The sequence below is a fragment of the Haliotis cracherodii genome, unplaced genomic scaffold, assembly GCF_022045235.1.
Source record: "Haliotis cracherodii isolate W230 unplaced genomic scaffold, xgHalCrac1.p SCAF_9, whole genome shotgun sequence".
Classification (NCBI taxonomy): Eukaryota; Metazoa; Mollusca; class Gastropoda; order Lepetellida; family Haliotidae; genus Haliotis; species Haliotis cracherodii.
Genome location: NW_027266343.1, coordinates 47,716,955 through 47,736,033, shown reverse-complemented (window position 1 = coordinate 47,736,033; position 19,079 = coordinate 47,716,955). Strand labels below are relative to the sequence as shown.

The following is a 19,079-nucleotide window of genomic DNA, read 5'->3' as shown; positions in this document are numbered from 1 at the left end:
TATCACTTCAACTATAACGAACTAATGTCATGTAATTTTGGGTAAATATGAACAATATGTTTTTTAAAAAGTTTCCAGTCTCGCGGGAAAGAATGGCTACCGCGCATGCGCATTAAAGCAAACAATCGGGTGGCGATCAATAGGTAAAATAACAGTATTCATTTGTGATTGCGCCCGTGGTCCGTTGGCATAGTGTTGGCTAATTAACTCAACTTCAGAATTAGAACTATGACACCCCTAAGTGTTTACATGCATACCTCCCATACGACCGACACCAAGACCCAATCTCCCCCAAATGTCATGGCCCCCATAATCACGTGTTCGCCAGACCCGGTATTCCGAGATATCGACCACACCACACTTGTCACGGTTTCTACAGATTTGATTTAGTCAGGCCGTAATTAGATCCCGCGAGAATCTAAACTTCGCAGAAGCGTAAACACAATGGTTGACTTGTATATCTATTTACATATCACGTACACTGAGTGATTATGTCACTGTTCGTTATGATCTAAGAGTGTTTGATTTTTATCTAAGTGTCGTTCTTTATAGACACATTTAAGCCTGGAGTGCGCTGAGGCTAAAATACATCATTTGATTGAAGGAAGCTGCAAGAATAAGCCCATCTGGAATAGAATAAAGGTTCGATTTACAAGGCTTATTCCACGGAGAGCAGCCGTGAGATTGCGCGTTGACCTGGCAGTGCCGTTTCAGCAGTGGCTGTAGATGGTTGGTCTGTTCAGGGCGTTTTTTAGTTATACGCCGACTGAGCAATTTTCCCTCAATTTCAGTTTACAAATGTGAAGTTGGATCGTGTCAAATACGAAAGTGATGCTGCCATTCTCAAGTCTGAGTTTCTACGTATGGAGTGGAATTGCGTGTCATCTATTCATGTCCATGAAATTAAGCAGCGGTGATCACGGAGAGTAGGTGGATGGGTGAACGTGCCCGGCAAGCTTTACTTCTCTGAGATGTTTCAGGGCTTCGGGCCTGCCCCACACTAACACATACTACATGTCGTGTCCCTTTAGGCAAGTGACTTTGTCCCAAATGTGCCTGTGTTCACTCTGCAGTGAATGAGTACATAATCGGTAAACTCGCTCGGCTGACACTCATTTCTGTACCGTCCAGCAGTACAGAACCATCAACAAAATCAACATTGACATTGAGATTGCGTCCCCAATTCTTGGCTCGTTTAAGAAAACTGTGGAATGCATTGTTTTCATTATGAGTCTTGAGATGCTTCACAAGAGAATCACCAGACAAATAAATGTATGCAAAAGTGCAAAATACAATTCTTTCATGAAGAGCCTCCACATTAATCAAACTACGCCCTCCCATTATAACTGGTAAATATAATTGATCGAGGTAAGACCGAGGTATTATCATTATTAATGTCATTACTATTATTATTATCATCCGGGGGGCATGGGTGGCCCAGTCGTCTAAGGCGCCGCGATTCGCTGTGCAGAGTTGTGTCCCTTGGGCACGCCAGAAACCTATGATTGTGGGGTCGAATCCCGATCGCCCCAATTATGTTTCTAGGCCTGTCAGCACCATACCCGTGCTCGTGGGTTTCACTGAAGTGGTAAACGTCTGAGACCTGCATCACTTCGGGCTTTCCTCCCACATTAAGCTGACACGCTGTGATATAACTGAAATAATGTTAAAAGCGGCGTTAAACCCAAACTCACTCACTCACTCACTCACTCACTCACTATTATCATCCGTGACATAACACACATGATTTTAGAATTAGCGTGTTGACATATTAATCGCATTGCAACACATCGCAATATATACGGATAACTGTATTGTGATACATATTGTAATTTACGTGTTGGGGCCTACGTTATATATTTGTTTACTGTTCAAATGGTACTTCTCCAGTTCAATAATCCACACTTCACACTGCGAGATGGGTATACGTAGCATGGATAAACGAGACTACCTATTACGTCATCAATATGAGTGAGTGAGTGAGTGAGTTGGGTTTAACGCCGCTTTTAACAGTATTCCAGTTATATCACGGCGTGTCAGCTTAATGTGGGAGGAAAGGCCGAAGTGATGCAGTTTACCTCTTCGGTGAAACCCAGGACCACGGGTATGGTGTTGACAAAACTAGAAACATAATTGGGGAGAACCGGGATTCGAACCCACAAGGGACACAACTCTGCATAGCTAATCGCGGCGCCTTAGGCGACTAGGCCACCCGTGCCCCCCGTCATCAATATGGTATGATAATGTAAACAGCGTGAAGCGTGTTCTGTTTACATGGTTTAGATAGGAACCCAGTCCATTCAGTGCCCGGAAATATTAGATATAATTTATAAAATCATATATTCATTCATCTGTGATTATAAGGGGCGGTCGGTTAGCCTAGTGGTTAAAGCGTTCGCTCGTCACGCCGAAGACCCGGGTTCGATTCCCGACATGGGTAAAATGTGTGAAGCCTATTTCTGGTGTCCCCCGTCGAAATATTGCTGGAATATTGCTAAAAGCGGCGTAAAACCATACTCACTCACTTCTGTGATTATACCGACAAAATCTATACACAAAGGTTGTATTGCGTTACGTGTATTGCTGGCGGCCGTATTGCAATATACCGGTGTAGCAGTTATATCGCACATCCCTACATGTGATGAAGTTACTAGTTACATCAGCATACAATAAAACTCATGAAAATCCGGACGGTACCGTTCACGAGGAAACCAATTTCGGGATGAACTGATTGTTAGAGAGCAATGGTCGTCGGATACATATTCGAACAGGGATTTCCTGACTCTAAAAGTTGTAACATAAATTTGCGGTGCGCAGCACGAAAACATTCTCTACACACTGAACTTGTGCGAGTGCATGCAAGATTCGTATAAACTACGTTGTAAAAACGAAAGAAAATGTGTTCCATATTCTGATTGGTTGAAAAAGACGGATTTAAAACGCGTAAATCTTTCAGGGTTATATTCGAATTTTAAAAAACACTACAAGGCAAACGCTATCTCAAGGTGGGGATCGCATCCGTTTATATTGCGTTTCAAAAAAGAATTATTCAGAAAAAGACTTTATTTGATTTCTACAGCATCCCATAGACTGTTATACAGAGCCAGAAACAAATATATCCAATACAGCCTATGCAGGTCTATAATATTTGGCAAGACTAGATATTGAAGAAAGTCTCTTGGATCCGTTTTGTTATATTATATGACTATCATTTATCAATCTCAGAGACTAGATCTTAGTCTTAGTATCCCACTGACCTGAGACACATTCAGGTCATTGGAGAATACATGCATGACGTCATAAAATTCTAGATTGACGTCATATTTGAGTACGCGTACTGCTTCGGAAAATTATCTATTACGTCTAGTATTTACATTGTCGATAACTATTTTGGGTTTTCGGGTGTTAATGAGTATTGGATTTGTAAATGCAATTTCGCTGGAACATTGTTAGAAGCGGCGTAAAACCATACTCACTCACATAGTATTTGATGCGAGGACAATTTTAAGTTTTGAAACCCCTGGCTTACTCCGTCGGTTCCAAATGAAGAAGTTTCAGAACATTAAATATTCATTAATACCGCATATCTAACAACATCGAAAGTTCTTCTCCGGAATCAGCTTGTTTACGAGTTAAACAAAATTATTCTACGCTGTCATATTTTATAAATAGAGGATGTTCGACATTTCCTGTCCAATAACGTGTTTATCTTAACGAGTGACCTGACAATATTGATATGTTTATGAGAGGTGCAATCACGAGCTAAGTTGTCATCTTTAACAAGCCATAACATAACGTCAGGACATTTGACAAGGTAGGACAAGTGTTCTTTTTATTATGCATATTCTTACTGATCTCCGCGATCTTGCTATGAAAAACATTGTCAATGAAGCACACTAAATGTACTTCCAGGATAAAGTGTTATTTCCCATGAGTGACATATCAATTATAGTTTTATAGATAATTTGTTTGTTTGTTTGTTGTTTAACGCCGCACTCAGCAATATTCCTGCTATATGACGGCCGTCTGTAAATAATCGAGTCTGGACCAGAAAATCCAGTGATTGACATCATGAGCATCAATCTACGCAATTGGGATACGATGATATTCATCAACCAAGTCAGCAAGCCTGACCACCTGATCCCATTAGTCGCCTCATACGACAAGTATAGTCGCCTTTTACGGCAAGCATGGGTTGCTGAAGATCTATTCTCTTCTTGATCTTCACGGGTCATTTATATATAATAAATACTTTATTTCACAGATAAACATATAATAATATCTGAAATCTAGGTACTTTGAGTGTTGGTTTGGGGTTAACGTCGCTTCTAACAGTATTCCAGTTATATCACGGAGTGTATGCTTGATGTGGTGGAAAAGTCCAAAGTGAGGCAGGTCTCAGATGTTTACCACACTGGTGAAAGCAGGGGTATGGTGCTAACATACCTAGAAACATAATCGGGGAGAACCGAGATTCGAACCACGGTCATAGATGAACAAGGGACGCAACTCTGCACAGTGAATTGGCGCTTTAGACCACTGGGCCACCCGTGCCCTCTAGGGACGGTAAGCCAGGTGCGAAAATATTGATAAATAGATGCATACCCAGTGATCATGCAGCCATCTTAAAATGTTAAGTGAGTAGGCTTACTTTGACAGGGGTCTACACTAGATATTGATACACAAAATACACATGAATAATTATTCTCAGGAGAGACGTAATTAATTGATAGTTTATTCCTCGGTCACCACACACGACGCAAAATGACACGATTGCATATCTTGGCATAAAAAGTAGGTGTTTTTGTATTACGAATAAATGTTATTGCTTGCCAAGTACAATGTTTATTTCTAAGCACCAAGCCTACCCCCCCCCCCCCCCCTCTCTCTCTCTCTCTCCCTCTCTCTCCCCCTCTCTCTCTCTCTCCCTCTCTCCTCTCTATCTCTCTCTCTCTCTCTCTCTCTCTCTATATATATATATATATATATATATTATGTATGGGTATATATTTAATTCCCGACATCAACCCACATCAACATTATTTCTCATTAATTCCCGACATCAACCCAGCCGCGCGAGTAAAAAAATAAATTCTGACCCTCATGTCACGACAGTACGTTTATTTCGTTTGAGAGCAGTCTTAATGTTTTTTGTGAAAATTCATACCGAAATCAATGAACTGACAGAGCAATTGATCACACTCAATGTCTGTGACTATGTCTGGCCACCTGTTGTCGATGTATTGCTCTGTCACATTATTTGTATTATTTCGCTGTCATTCAGCAGCGAGTTTGAACTATATCAGCCGTTTATATCATATATCAGAACACTCAGTTTGAATTGTAATCGATATACCAACTAACCCAATGGGTCGTTAAGTCTTATCAGAAATATTCCATTCAGTGGAATTCTGCATCATTCAGTCGACTATCTGGTCGTCACAATCAGCTTTACCCTTGATGATTCTACCTGCAGCCTACATCTACGACTTTGCCGTAGTTTTAACAAAGTGGTCACACAGAAGCTGTCATTTATTTATCTGATTACTAAATGCTGCAAACACGAATATCGAAAATGTCAAAAGTGTTTATTTCATACATTAGCTGAATTAAAAAATCCGAATGGCATGAATATGCGATTTGTGAAGAATTGTTTAACCATTTCAGAACTGTCATAGTTCCTGCGATCAAAGGTCATGTTCTATTTTAATTGAAAGTCAAGCATTGGCGATTATGATTAATATTTACGAGTATATCAACGATTGTTAATGGCAACAACTTGTTATTATTTCCAGAGAAATAGTATGTTTAAAATGACATGTCATAATATTACTTAGTACCATCACAAAATCATACATGACTGGTATTGGTAATCGTTATCATTTCCAGAGATAAGTTGTTTTTCTTTTTTCGTAAAATTATGTAATGTAAATTGGATGATGAACATTTGGTATTATCGATTGTGAACATCACGGCTATCATGCTTCCTTCCTTTTAACTTGCCTCTCAGGTTGTAGCATAATAAATGAGATTCGGGCAGTGTTTACCAGACATGAAGACTTCTCTGTTCTTGTACATTGTCACCGACAGCTTGGACATCTCACTGTGGTATGCATGGTTAGAAACACAGTCATTTACACTGTACAGCCCTGGAAGCGGGCATGTCTCTATCAGCACATGGCGTCAATGACGTCATTAAGTTACACATACTTATCTCTTGGAGCCAATGATTTGCTTTCATATTGAGTAAGTATGATGTTATCCGCAAAGGATATATTATAACTGATGGCACATTTGATAACACAAGCCAGTTGGTGTCACACAAAAATATATGATGTAGGGAAAGGAAGATACTTTTTGACTCGTGCCACCGAGGTGATGTTGAATATAAATTGTCAATGCAAGAAAATAACCAGCCTAGATATTACAGATTCTATTTGGCATATAGGGCATACAGCTGTGGAAATTATATAAATGGACCACTGAAAATCAGTGATGACACCAGGTGTTCGCAAAAAGAGTGAGCAAAAGCAGTCATGGCAATTCACTAAATATAATCGGTTACCATGTCGTCACGATAAAAAACATCACTTGTCATATTACACTCAAGACTGTTTACAAAATGAAAAAAGAATGATTTTGGATAATACATATAACCATAGGCTTGTGTATCCTGAAATCTAAGTAATAAATTCAAATCCATATTTTTGAAATACTGATGGGCCACAGCCCCATAGTTTTGTGCAATTCGGTTTAAACTTTCATCGATTCGTGTTGAAAATTCGATTTGATAATTAAAGAAACTCGCCTTTATTCGTGGCCACATTCTGAATGAATAGTCACATGTTTGTAAAAACGAGGTTTACTTTGCATAAAAACTAATGGAAAAGATAACATTTCTCAGTATTTTTTAAATGTTATCACGTAGCATGACATTGAATGTGTTCAGGTATAAACTTACCTTTGCTTTGCGTGTGTTTGTGATGGTGTCACCGGTGAGGCCTTTTGCGAACACCTATTTTAGTTTGTCAGCATTGTTTTATGAACATTTTCTGAACTTTAAGAGGCATCTATTATGTATAAAGTATCCCAGTCCAATTTATTTTTTGTTTTCCTAAAAGGAGTTTTACCAAAGTTGGATGGATGCCAGGATCCAAAAGATGAAAGACCCATACCTTATAGGGGTCTCATAACACACTGAGTATATAGAGGACGACTAGTAATAGATGGGGAGTAGAGAACGACTGGATGATTGGTACGGGACGACTAGGTATTTTTATTTTGTTTGTTTGATGTTTAACGCCGCAACCGATAATGCGAGCAACGATCCACGCCGTCGGAGAAGGGGGATGCGCTCTCAGCCAAGTCACCCAGCATGACCACCCGATCTATTTGGTCGCCATTTACGACAAGCATATATGTGTGTCAGACTCTCAGATATCGTATAAAAGTATTATAAAACTGCTTCTGGATTGCTCAACTAGATGGGCAATTCAAACTTTCAGCGGAGTGAGGCTGGACATCCTGCGTAATCCCCACGGGGTGGGACTATTAGTTCTGGACGCCTCTTACTGGGCGACTGGCACCGGACTACTTGTAGTGGACTCAAGTACTAGGCGACTGGTACTGGACTACTGGCACTGGACTATTTGTAGTGGACTCAAGTACTAGGCGACTGGTACCGCACTACTGGCACTGGACTACTCGTAGTGGACTCAAGTACTAGGCGACTGGTACCGGACTTCTGGCACTGGACTACTTGTAGTGGACTCAAGTACTAGGCGACTGGTACCGGACTACTGGCACTGGACTACTTGTAGTGGACTCAAGTACTTGGCGACTGGTACCTGACTACTGGCACTGGACACTGGACTACTTGTAGTGGACTCAAGTACTAGGCGACTGGTACCGGACTACTGGCACTGGACTACTTGTAGTGGACTCAAGTACTAGGCGACTGGTACCGGACTACTGGCACTGGACTACTTGTAGTGGACTCAAGTACTAGGCGACAGGTACCTGACTACTGGCACTGGACACTGGACTACTTGTAGTGGACTCAAGTACTGGGCGACTGGTACCGGACTACTGGCACTGGACTACTGGTAGTGGACTCAAGTACTGGGCGACTGGTACTGGACTACAGGCACTGGACTACTTGTAGTGAACTCAAGTACTAGGCGACTGGTACCGGACTACTGGCACTGGACTACTTGTAGTGGACTCAAGTATTAGGCGACTGGTACCGGACTACTGGCACTGGACTACTGGTAGTGGACTCAAGTACTAGGCGACTGGTACCGGACTACAGGCACTGGACTACTTGTAGTGGACTCAAGTACTAGGCGACTGGTACCGGACTACTGGCACTGGACTACTTGTAGTGGACTCAAGTACTAGGCGACTGGTACCGGACTACTGGCACTGGACTACTTGTAGTGGACTCAAGTACTAGGCGACTGGTACCGGACTACTGGCACTGGACTACTTGTAGTGGACTCAAGTACTTGGCGACTGGTACCTGACTACTGGCACTGGACACTGGACTACTTGTAGTGGACTCAAGTACTAGGCGACTGGTACCGGACTTCTGGCACTGGACTACTTGTAGTGGACTCAAGTACTAGGCGACTGGTACTGGACTACTGGCACTGGACTACTTGTAGTGGACTCAAGTACTAGGCGACTGGTACCGGACTACTGGCACTGGACTACTTGTAGTGGACTCAAGTACTAGGCGACAGGAACCGGACTACTGGCACTGGACTACTTGTAGTGGACTCAAGTACTAGGCGACTGGTACCGGACTACTGGCACTGGACTACTTGTAGTGGACTCAAGTACTTGGCGACTGGTACCTGACTACTGGCACTGGACACTGGACTACTTGTAGTGGACTCAAGTACTGGGCGACTGGTACCGGACTACTGGCACTGGACTACTGGTAGTGGACTCAAGTACTAGGCGACTGGTACCGGACTTCTGGCACTGGACTACTGGTAGTGGACTCAAGTACTGGGCGACTGGTACCGGACTACAGGCACTGGACTACTTGTAGTGAACTCAAGTACTAGGCGACCGGTACCGGACTACTGGCACTGGACTACTTGTAGTGGACTCAAGTATTAGGCGACTGGTACCGGACTACTGGCACTGGACTACTGGTAGTGGACTCAAGTACTAGGCGACTGGTACCGGACTACAGGCACTGGACTACTTGTAGTGGACTCAAGTACTAGGCGACTGGTACCGGACTACTGGCACTGGACTACTTGTAGTGGACTCAAGTACTAGGCGACTGGTACCGGACTACTGGCACTGGACTACTTGTAGTGGACTCAAGTACTAGGCGACTGGTACTGGGCTACTGGAATTTGACTACTCGTACTGGGCAACTAGTACTGGAATAGTAGTAATGGAGAGTTAGGACTTGACGACGAGACACCAGCAACGCGATATGGATAAAGTGAGTGCGTTTTACGCCATTGTGAACAATATTTCATTGAATCATTTCGTGTTAGACTGGTGTGTAAGGAAATCCAAGATGCAGATCGTAGACGTTAAGCACTCTGGGCATGGTGCTGACAAACCTAGAAACATTTAGGGAGAACGAGGGCTTCGAACTCCAACCGATATTTGGAAACTAGCGGGAGTTCTTGTGAGTGCCCATTCTTCCGTGTACACTAAACATCTCCGGGACTACAACAATCAACAGTTGAGTATGAAATTAAATCGGAAGAAATAACAAAATGATACGAAAGCCAACGGTTGTACATTTTCCACATCAAATTACATTTTGAAAATCCCTGGACATGTATGATCGTACAAGATAGTTCTATGAATATGCTTGATGTCGGTGTTAGTATCTACACCAATCTCGCATTCATTGTAATAAAGAAGTTGTATATCCATAGAATTATCTCCTTGTTCATTATACCAACTTCTAAATGCCACTTAAAGAAGATATATGAACGTATTTGCATGATTTTAATTCGCTACAGAACTATCTAAAACCATTGTAGATTAATATGACTGCAAGTTACCCTTCACACCAGTACTTAACAACACGTAGTGATACACGGTGACTCACATCACACACTGTCGCTATTCTTGATAACAGTTTGATATATCTCTAGTCTATCATGATGCGTAACATATCACCCTGGACCCATTCATCATTCGTTCCGGAGGTGACGCACAATAGCACGGAATTTCTCTCGTCCAAATGAGTGATTTGATTGGACGGTTAGTTTTAACGTCATGTCAAGGGCTCAAAACAAAGCTATGGTAGCAAATGAGTTCAGACAGGTTTTATAATTGAATGTAGATATAATACATGAGCAATAAAAATAAGATGATGATAGTAATAATGATAATAATACTAAAAATAAATATATCAATAATGCGGCATTCCGCTCGCGTGAATGTCCATGGCCTTACATTATTATTACCTCGTCAATGGATCAGTGTCGTTTCATTCTCATCTCCCTGGGGAGTATACAGTCCAAGCTCCCTGTGAGGCGCTAGAAGGTTAACAGTCAGATTACTATCATTGAATCTTGGAGAATGATTTCATGTTGAATATGCTTGTGATCCAATATGCCGACACCGAATTTCGGTTGTTAAACTTTTCGAGTTTCCATAATCGCACAATCTGTGCCATTTAAGGAGACACTGATTTCCAGATGAAAGTCTCTAATAAAATTTGAACTATGTCCCTTTTGTTATTTTTAGCCAAAAAGTGGAACTGGATTAACCAGGGCCTGATGTGAGAAAGTGAGTGAGTGAGTATGGTTTTACGCGGCTTTAAGCAATATTCCAGCAATATCAGGGCGGGGGACACCAGAAATGGGCTTCACACATCGTACCCATGTGGGAAATCGAACCCGGGTTTTCGGCGTGACGAGCGAACGTTTTAACCACTAGGTTACTCCACCGCCCCAGGGCCTGAAGTAGTTCGACAGCTTTCATTGAAATTCTAAAATGGAACCTCCTGAAAAAGGCATGAATGTCAATACTGTTTATACGCTTATATGCGATCATGTGACATGTATTGACGTCGTCGCGAGTTTATTATGACACTATAGCACTGAGTACATCACATATATAACTCGCATTAAGCTTGAGACGCGTGAAACCAAGTTTGGTTATAAAGTGCCGTGATTTAAATAACATAAAGTCACAATTCCATGTAAATAAGATCAGAAAATCTCTCTTGTTTCCTGTTTATATAGACACTAAATCAAAGCAAAAAACAAACTAGATATCGGCAACGATCTTCAGCTCAGGACGAGCTCTCATATATGCCATTCAAATTGACTTTGTGAAGAGCGTGATGCAGTGCCGTAATGCTAAAAATATGAATCCCTTTACCTTAAAGCAATTACAGAAAACATGTAAATTACTTTTTAACCGCTTTTTGGAGGACAACAAATTGGTCATGCGCGGTCTGCTTAGGCGATTGATTCACCGCCGTCGTTATTGCATCGTGTCGTTCTCTCAAGGTCATGGAGGACGTCTAACCTCACTCCACTGAAAGCTTGCATTTCTCATTTAGTTGAGCGAGCAGGGAGACGTTTTGTAAAGCTTTAATGCGAGATCTGAGAGTATTCGGTATTAATCTATCAGTTTTCTGTTTATAGCCAAGAATTAAAAGCATTTGGATATGATTACGTTTATTGGCCATTGAAGTGCTCTGTCTAAGTTTCGGTGAGTTTTTGCATTGCTACTTGTATTTAGCTCACCAGATACGTATCTATATATAATTATGGACAAAAGCCAGTGTCGTTCTTTCGTAGTAGTCACATGTTCCTTTGACTTCGTTACAGTGAGTTAGTGGGGTTTTACTCATTTTACCATATCACGGCGGGGACACCAGGCATTGGTTTCATAAGTCATACCCGTATGGGGAATCGAACCCCATGCTATCTGTGTGTTCTTAAATACGTTGCTCCATGGTGACCAGGCCTGTTAAAGGCCCCCAGCACTATATATATTGTGTCTAATTACCGCCTCCGTGGTCCAGTGGTAGAGCGTCCGCCCGGAGAGCGGAAGGTCCCGGTTCGATCCCCGACCGCGTCATACCAAAAGACGTTAAAAGATGGTACTTGTTGTTACCCTTGTTGTCTGGCGCTCGGCATTAAGGGGCTAAAACAAGGACTGTTCAACTGCGGCATAGTATCTCAGTGAGCTAGCACTATAAATCGGCATCAGTCCGGACTAGCACAAGCAGCCACACAAACACACACACGTACATGCATGTCGCTATATAAGTGCAATAATCTTGGCCGCGACGTTAAACCCCATTTCACCTCACCTTGAATCTAATTATACCCGTATGGGTATTCGACGCAACGATCAAACAGCATGCTATCCATGTGTTCTGTGAATACGTGTGCTACCTGGTGACCCGACCCAGTACAGGTCCCCAGCACTATACATATTAACTGTCATGATCGGGTGGTCAGGCAAGGCTACTTGGTTGATTGAAGTCACCGTACCCCGATGGAGTTGTTCACAATATCAACCACTGGTTTGTCTGTCTCAGGCTCGATTTATCTAGAGGCTACGGTGATATGCTTGGAATATTGCCCACAGCACGTTAAACACATTCACTCACGAATACACAATGCTTTTAGGGGTGGGTGAACTGAGTTGAACAATATTCCAGCGATATCGGGGCGGTTGGGTAGCCTAATGGATAAAGCGTTCGCTCGTTACGCCGAAGGTCCGTGTTCGATTCCCCAGAATGTACAATTAGTGAAGCCGATTTTATTGACCCCGTCGTGACATTGCAGGAAGTGGCGTAGCACCATACTCACACATTGAAGTAATAGCAGAGAAACCAGGAATGGGTTTCAAGCATTGTACCAATGCCGGGGATCGAACCCTGGACTTCAGCGTGACGAGCGACGCTGTTAATTAAAGCCACAAAACCCCTTCCATAACCACAAGAGATGTATGCTAAAAGCAGAGTCGATTGTACGATTCCGACTTATCGTGAGCATGTGTTTATGAAAGACTATCAAATAGCCATGACACCAGGCGTTACCGTTAGACTACCCCCAATGCCTTGTGTACATCCATTACATAAGTAGGCTCTGTCCCCGGAACCTTGAAGTTATTTATACCTCTCTGTAATAAAATTCCATGAAAGACGTTTTTGTCATCCTAAGTAAACTTTGTAGTTACTGCTATAAATCAAACATCTCTCATCATCAACAACGTCGCTGAAAGTTTATCATGACATAAGAGCTGGTATTAAGAGGAGCAGGCTTTATTGCCCAGAAGTTTACACGGTTGATGATGCCCCTCTCCGCGATGTGGATGCGGAAGACGTTCCAGATTGGGCAGCGTCGATCGTAGTTAACCAGACACGCACACACATAGAACACAGGTATTAACTGTCATTTATAATATGTCGCTAGGGACGTCAGTAAAAGAACAACTTGCATCAGATAGAGCCGGTTGTTGCAGTTACAGACCAATGCTGTTGTGAGCCAGCAGATGCATGCTACTTCATGTTATGAAAAAGAACGTGATGTATTGGATAATCAAGATCAGTGGCGAACTGCCCTATTTGCAGAGCATGATAGCAAGAAGACACGAAAACACATTTGCTTGTTTTCAGGTCGATATTATATACAAACAGAACTTATTATAAAATCACGAATGTGTGGTGGTCTTAATTCAAGACGCGATACACACGTTGGTACTATTACGCGAGACTGAGGTTATAATTGTTTTCTATCTGTTTGATACGGTGCGTTTCTGCATGGTTTATCTGCTGAAGTTTGTTGCTGTTGCTGAATTCGAGGATCAAGACACTGTGAGCAGAAAAGAGTTCCAGAGATAACACATATCAGAGACTGAGTGGTTTAAAGATGTTTTGAAACAGTCTACGTGTCAACTTCACGTGGGAGATAAGTTTAAAGTACCATATAAACCTCTAGGACAGGGAACCTTAATAAACGAAAATATGACGCGAAAATACATTTAAAAATACGATGATAAACGAGACAGTTATTTCATTTGGCCTGATGCCAGTATCAACTGCTGAGGCATGAGACAGAGAAGGTTCCATCGATAGATAATGACAACATGTGGATGTTTAATTGAAACATGGGGCGCCCTATCTTACCTTGCATTTCTGAATGGCTACTGAATAGACATTTTTTCCCACTGCACTCTTCTACCAGATAAATCGCAATTTCATATTCACCGCTGGGAAAGTTCTTCGAGGGATATGATTGTATTATCTCGAACATGAACACAATCAAATTCAGTACAGCTAACTTAACGGGGCGTATCCGATAAACATGCAGGGCCGATAACATTGGATGTGTTTACAACGTCTGCCAAGCCATGGTGATGAAGACATTTTAAAAGAAACGGGGGTGAGTGAGTATGGTTTTACTCCGCCTTTAGCAATATTCTAGCAATATCACGGCGGGGGACACAGAAATGGGCTCCACACATTGTACCCATGTCGGGAATCGAACCCGGGTCTTCGGCGTGACGAGCGAACGCTTTAACCACTAGGCTACCCCAACGAGAAACGAGAGAAATTAATGCTGGTAAGATACCTTTGTTCTCAACCGGTCCCTCTGGGTATAAGGAGTGATGTACCTAGGCTACAGGGTTAAAATCAACTAGCACACAAGGTGCTTCACACCATATACCCCTCGAAACAGGTCGACAACTAATAATGTACTGATAGTCCCTTGTCCCCTGCATCCCATGTCGGGGCGGCCGGGTAGCCTAGTGGTTAAAGCGTTCGCTCGTCACGCCGAAGACCCGGGTTCGATTCCCGACATTGGTACAATGTGTGAAGCCCATTTCTGGTGTCCCTCGCCGTGATATTGTTGGAATATTGCTAAAAGCGGCGTAAAACTATACTAACTCATTCACTGCATCCCATGTCTCGATGTCACATTGGCCACAAGTAATTCATTTGACTGTCACTTGTGCACTGGCTACGGGATACTGTTATCTTTGCATGCAAGGAGACTCTGGTACGTTGACAAACAATTTGGAACAGAGCCTCTGTTTTCGGTTCACTGTAATAATCGTTAAACTTGCCTGAGGATAATTGGTGGAAAGACGAAGCCAGATGAGCCCAATCATTCTGGCGACATGCGCATATTGGACGGAGAAGTGTTGCTTAGCTACATTGCCACACACCTGTGAGATCGTGGTCGCTTCAGACCAGATTCTTGAAGTGTTTCAAGATTATCAATTGAGGCCGTTTTTGTTTTTTTGGGTGCACGATCACTGCAAATAAGTATACACGTGGGTGCAACGATCACGTCAAACATGGGTACGTGTGGGTGCAACGGTCACGTCAAATAAGGGTACGTGTGGGTGCAACGGTCACGTCAAATAAGGGTACGTGTGGGTGCAACGGTCACGTCAAATAAGGATACGTGTGGGTGCAACGATCACGTCAAATAAGGATACGTGTGGGTGCAACGATCACGTCAAATAAGGGTACGTGTGGGTGCAACGATCACGTCAAATAAGGATACGTGTGGGTGCAACGATCACGTCATATAAGGATACGTGTGGGTGCAACGATCACGTCAAATAAGGATACGTGTGGGTGCAACGGACACGTCAAATAAGGATACGTGTGGGTGCAACGATCACGTCAAATAAGGGTACGTGTGGGTGCAACGATCACGTCAAATAAGGGTACGTGTGGGTGCAACGGTCACGTCAAACATGGGTACGTGTGGGTGCAACGATCACGTCAAATAAGTGTACGTGTGGGTGCAACGATCACGTCAAATAAGGGTACGTGTGGGTGCAACGATCACGTCATATAAGGATACGTGTGGGTGCAACGATCACGTCAAATAAGGGTACGTGTGGGTGCAACGATCACGTCAAATAAGGATACATGTGGGTGCAACGGTCACGTCAAATAAGGGTACGTGTGGGTGCAACGATCACGTCAAAAAAGGATTATCGTGGGTGAAACGGTCACGTCAAATAAGGATACGTGTGGGTGCAACGGTCACGTCAAATAAGGATACGTGTGGGTGCAACGATCACGTCAATTAAGGATACGTGGGGGTGCAACGATCACGTCACTTAAGGGTACGTGTGGGTGCAACGATCACGTCAAATAAGGGTACGTGTGGGTGCAACGATCACGTCAAATAAGGATACGTCACTCAGCACGCTACACATGGGTCCACAGCTTGATTTGAATTTCATGATAGTCGTTATTTGTGGTGTTGACCTTGCGAGCCATGTGCTCACAGGGCTGTGGCAGATCTTGATAGGTCTGGCGAGGATTTGATGGTATTTCAAAGGTAATAGGATTGGTTCTCTGAATACACATAGCATCTGAGATGAGACGCTCTCTCCCATTGTAAGATTGTTTGCTGGTGCCATTGGGCCAGGTTCAGTTCTAATTATCGACACGTCATGTTTTACATGAAACTATTCACAACACGCTCTGTCAGCAGTGCATCCAGACGCCCTTAAGATGTCTCGGTCAGAACATAGCGATTTCCCGGATCGACCTTGACAACCTTTGTCACAATGGCATGTGATTACTCAGTCGGAAAAGCTGACATATACAGAATATACAAAATGGTTATTGAAAAGTCCTCCTAGAAGCAACATTTTCATTAATGAAACGCCACTGTTGTCAAACGACAAACATCAAATGGATGACAGTCAACTAACACGTTTCCAATATCTAATATTGTCCTGTAGCACTAAGGCCAATCGTGTGGTAAATATAAACATCTCTATACAATGCAAATTTATTTTCAGGTTTTGTACGTTTTCGTGATTACATATGCTATAATAACTGTATCACGTAACAAGGAAATCTATATTATATATATTTTAAAATGATCCAAGTGAACAAGTACTTGTCTATGTCATCCATGACAGTCAGTGACTTAATGATATTTTCCGCGTCGCCGTTTTGACACACACTCATGTAGGCCAAACATTGTAACCAACCAATCCTTCTAGAATAAGCATGGTACTGGGGATGTATTCCAAACAGCGGAATCAATATGGGAGTCAGGGGGACGATTACCACATCAACCCTCTCCACACAAATGAATCTGAATTAGGCAGTTGTTAATCTGCCTGACACACAGTAGCAATATGTCATTCCCTAAATTATATGTCCATGGGGTTGGTATCCAGTGGGTGCAATTGTATAAAATGGGGATTAGTAACAGATTGTCTTCATCCGTAAACGAGGTCTATTATAAAGGATTGGGGTTATTCATCACCCATTCGCAACGAACTTCAACTGCCACGTCATGGTATTGGCAGTACCTGCAGAATGACTACCAGAGGATGCTAATGACTGTGACATAACCGCGGTGTCGGATGTGAGGACACTCTCTACAGCAAGCCTTAACTATAGCTTTCGTATAGCATCGATCGGAGGTAATTGCAGCACAAGCAAATTAGTATAACAGCATCCTCATCAGGGATGGATTATGTATACGTGCTTGTTAGCACAATGATCAGCGTATGTATACCTCCTTTAACCTTAACTCGAAAGCTGTGATAATTAACATTACTAATATCTAATGATGGTTTCAAAAATTAAGCCACACATCTAAATATGTCTTATTTGATTTTTTTCGCGTTTGCTAAAACAGTTGACGTGGAAGTAAGCATACCAAAAAAAACCCGACTGTTGAAGTAAATATATATTCATTGATCACATTGCTAGACCATTTGTCTGATTGGTTTATAACAAATTCTGTTACAATGTATACTCACATGTAAGTTTAATTTCAGAAATGTAGAAATTTAAAAAAAGAAAAACTGTATAATAATTAACCTTTGGAATATGAAGTAGGATTAGCAAAGTCTCCGGATAAGGTGAGCTACAAGGTGAAAGGTTTCACATACGTTTTAACACAATTATCCTCCTATATGATTACAGAAATATCCGCTATGTACATGACATACACACGACAGTAAATTAGCATCAGAAATGCCCGTTTAGATCAATGGAGCACAGCAGCCAGTAATAGAACTATAACCACTTTTCCAGTTGCCTTCATATAATATCAACAACTACAGCCGCTACACAAGGCAAGGTATTCATCGGCCATCGGTACCAGCTTTGCGTGTAAACGTGCTGATGAACTGGCGCTGATCTGATAGCCCCTAACGTAATCAATGGCGAGAATTGGAATATGGGGCAATTGGGCACATCCAGTTTGGGTTAACACCACATGGCACTAAATAACATGGATTAAATGAATAAACAAACGTATTAACTGTCAACACATCCCCGAGGTATGCGTTGCAAAATATTGGTCGTGTAAGCGCTAATCCCTGTGTTTGTTGTTAATTGCATTGGTTACTCGGAAAGTACAGTTGTCTGAGACAGTAATAGCAGTTGAGTATATACACATGATGAATATGTATATATATTGGCAAAACCCACATGCTGTCAATGTTAAGCTACGAATGGATTGTGTGTGTACTCACCACTGATGTATCGCTGTCGTTGTCGTCTGCTACACACGAAGCCTGGTGCCTACTTCGTACACTTTTGAAAGAGCCTCCAGAAGAGGCCCTCTCTCTCATATCTCCATCGGAATGGGCATCTTTGGTAACTCTTTTCTCCCTGGGTTTAGATCTGCTATCGGTTCCTAATCTCTTAAAGAAGCGCGAGATACTCTCTGACCGCTGACTTGCATGGCCCACCGAGTCCGTCAACCGTCTACCATGGCTGCGGGGGGTGGGCTTCAACGACAAGGCGTTTTTTACCAGCGATAGTTGCTCGTTGAGCAGTTCAGGCCACAAGCTGAGGGGACAGATACCCAAGTGGTTTTTAATTCTTATTTTACCTCCGTATTTTATAAGGTAATAGGCACAGTCCCAGTTAAAGAACTCCGAACAGCAGGCCACATGAAGAGGAGTACATCCATACCTGTCTTGAACATTGGGTAGAGCTCCGTACCTCAACAGGAGATGGAGAGCATGAGGCTTCCCCTCTATTACCGCTATGTACAGAGGTGGTAAGCTGTACAATTCTTCTGCGCTATAAATTCTCGCAAAATCGAACTCTCCCTCAGTAG

At 42.5% G+C, this 19,079-nt stretch overlaps 1 protein-coding gene across 1 annotated transcript in view; it reads right to left on the bottom strand.

Annotated features, from left to right (window-relative positions):
* The window catches only part of LOC139453341 (1-phosphatidylinositol 4,5-bisphosphate phosphodiesterase epsilon-1-like), a 369,664-nt gene extending 350,940 nt beyond the window's left edge, over window positions 1–18,724 (bottom strand). The window contains exon 1 of the mRNA XM_071235012.1: window positions 18,487–18,724. Within this exon, the coding sequence (XP_071091113.1) occupies window positions 18,487–18,585 (99 nt within the window). The 5' untranslated portion in view covers window positions 18,586–18,724. The remainder of the gene's footprint in view (window positions 1–18,486) is intronic.
* Between the last annotated feature and the right edge of the window lie 355 nt (window positions 18,725–19,079).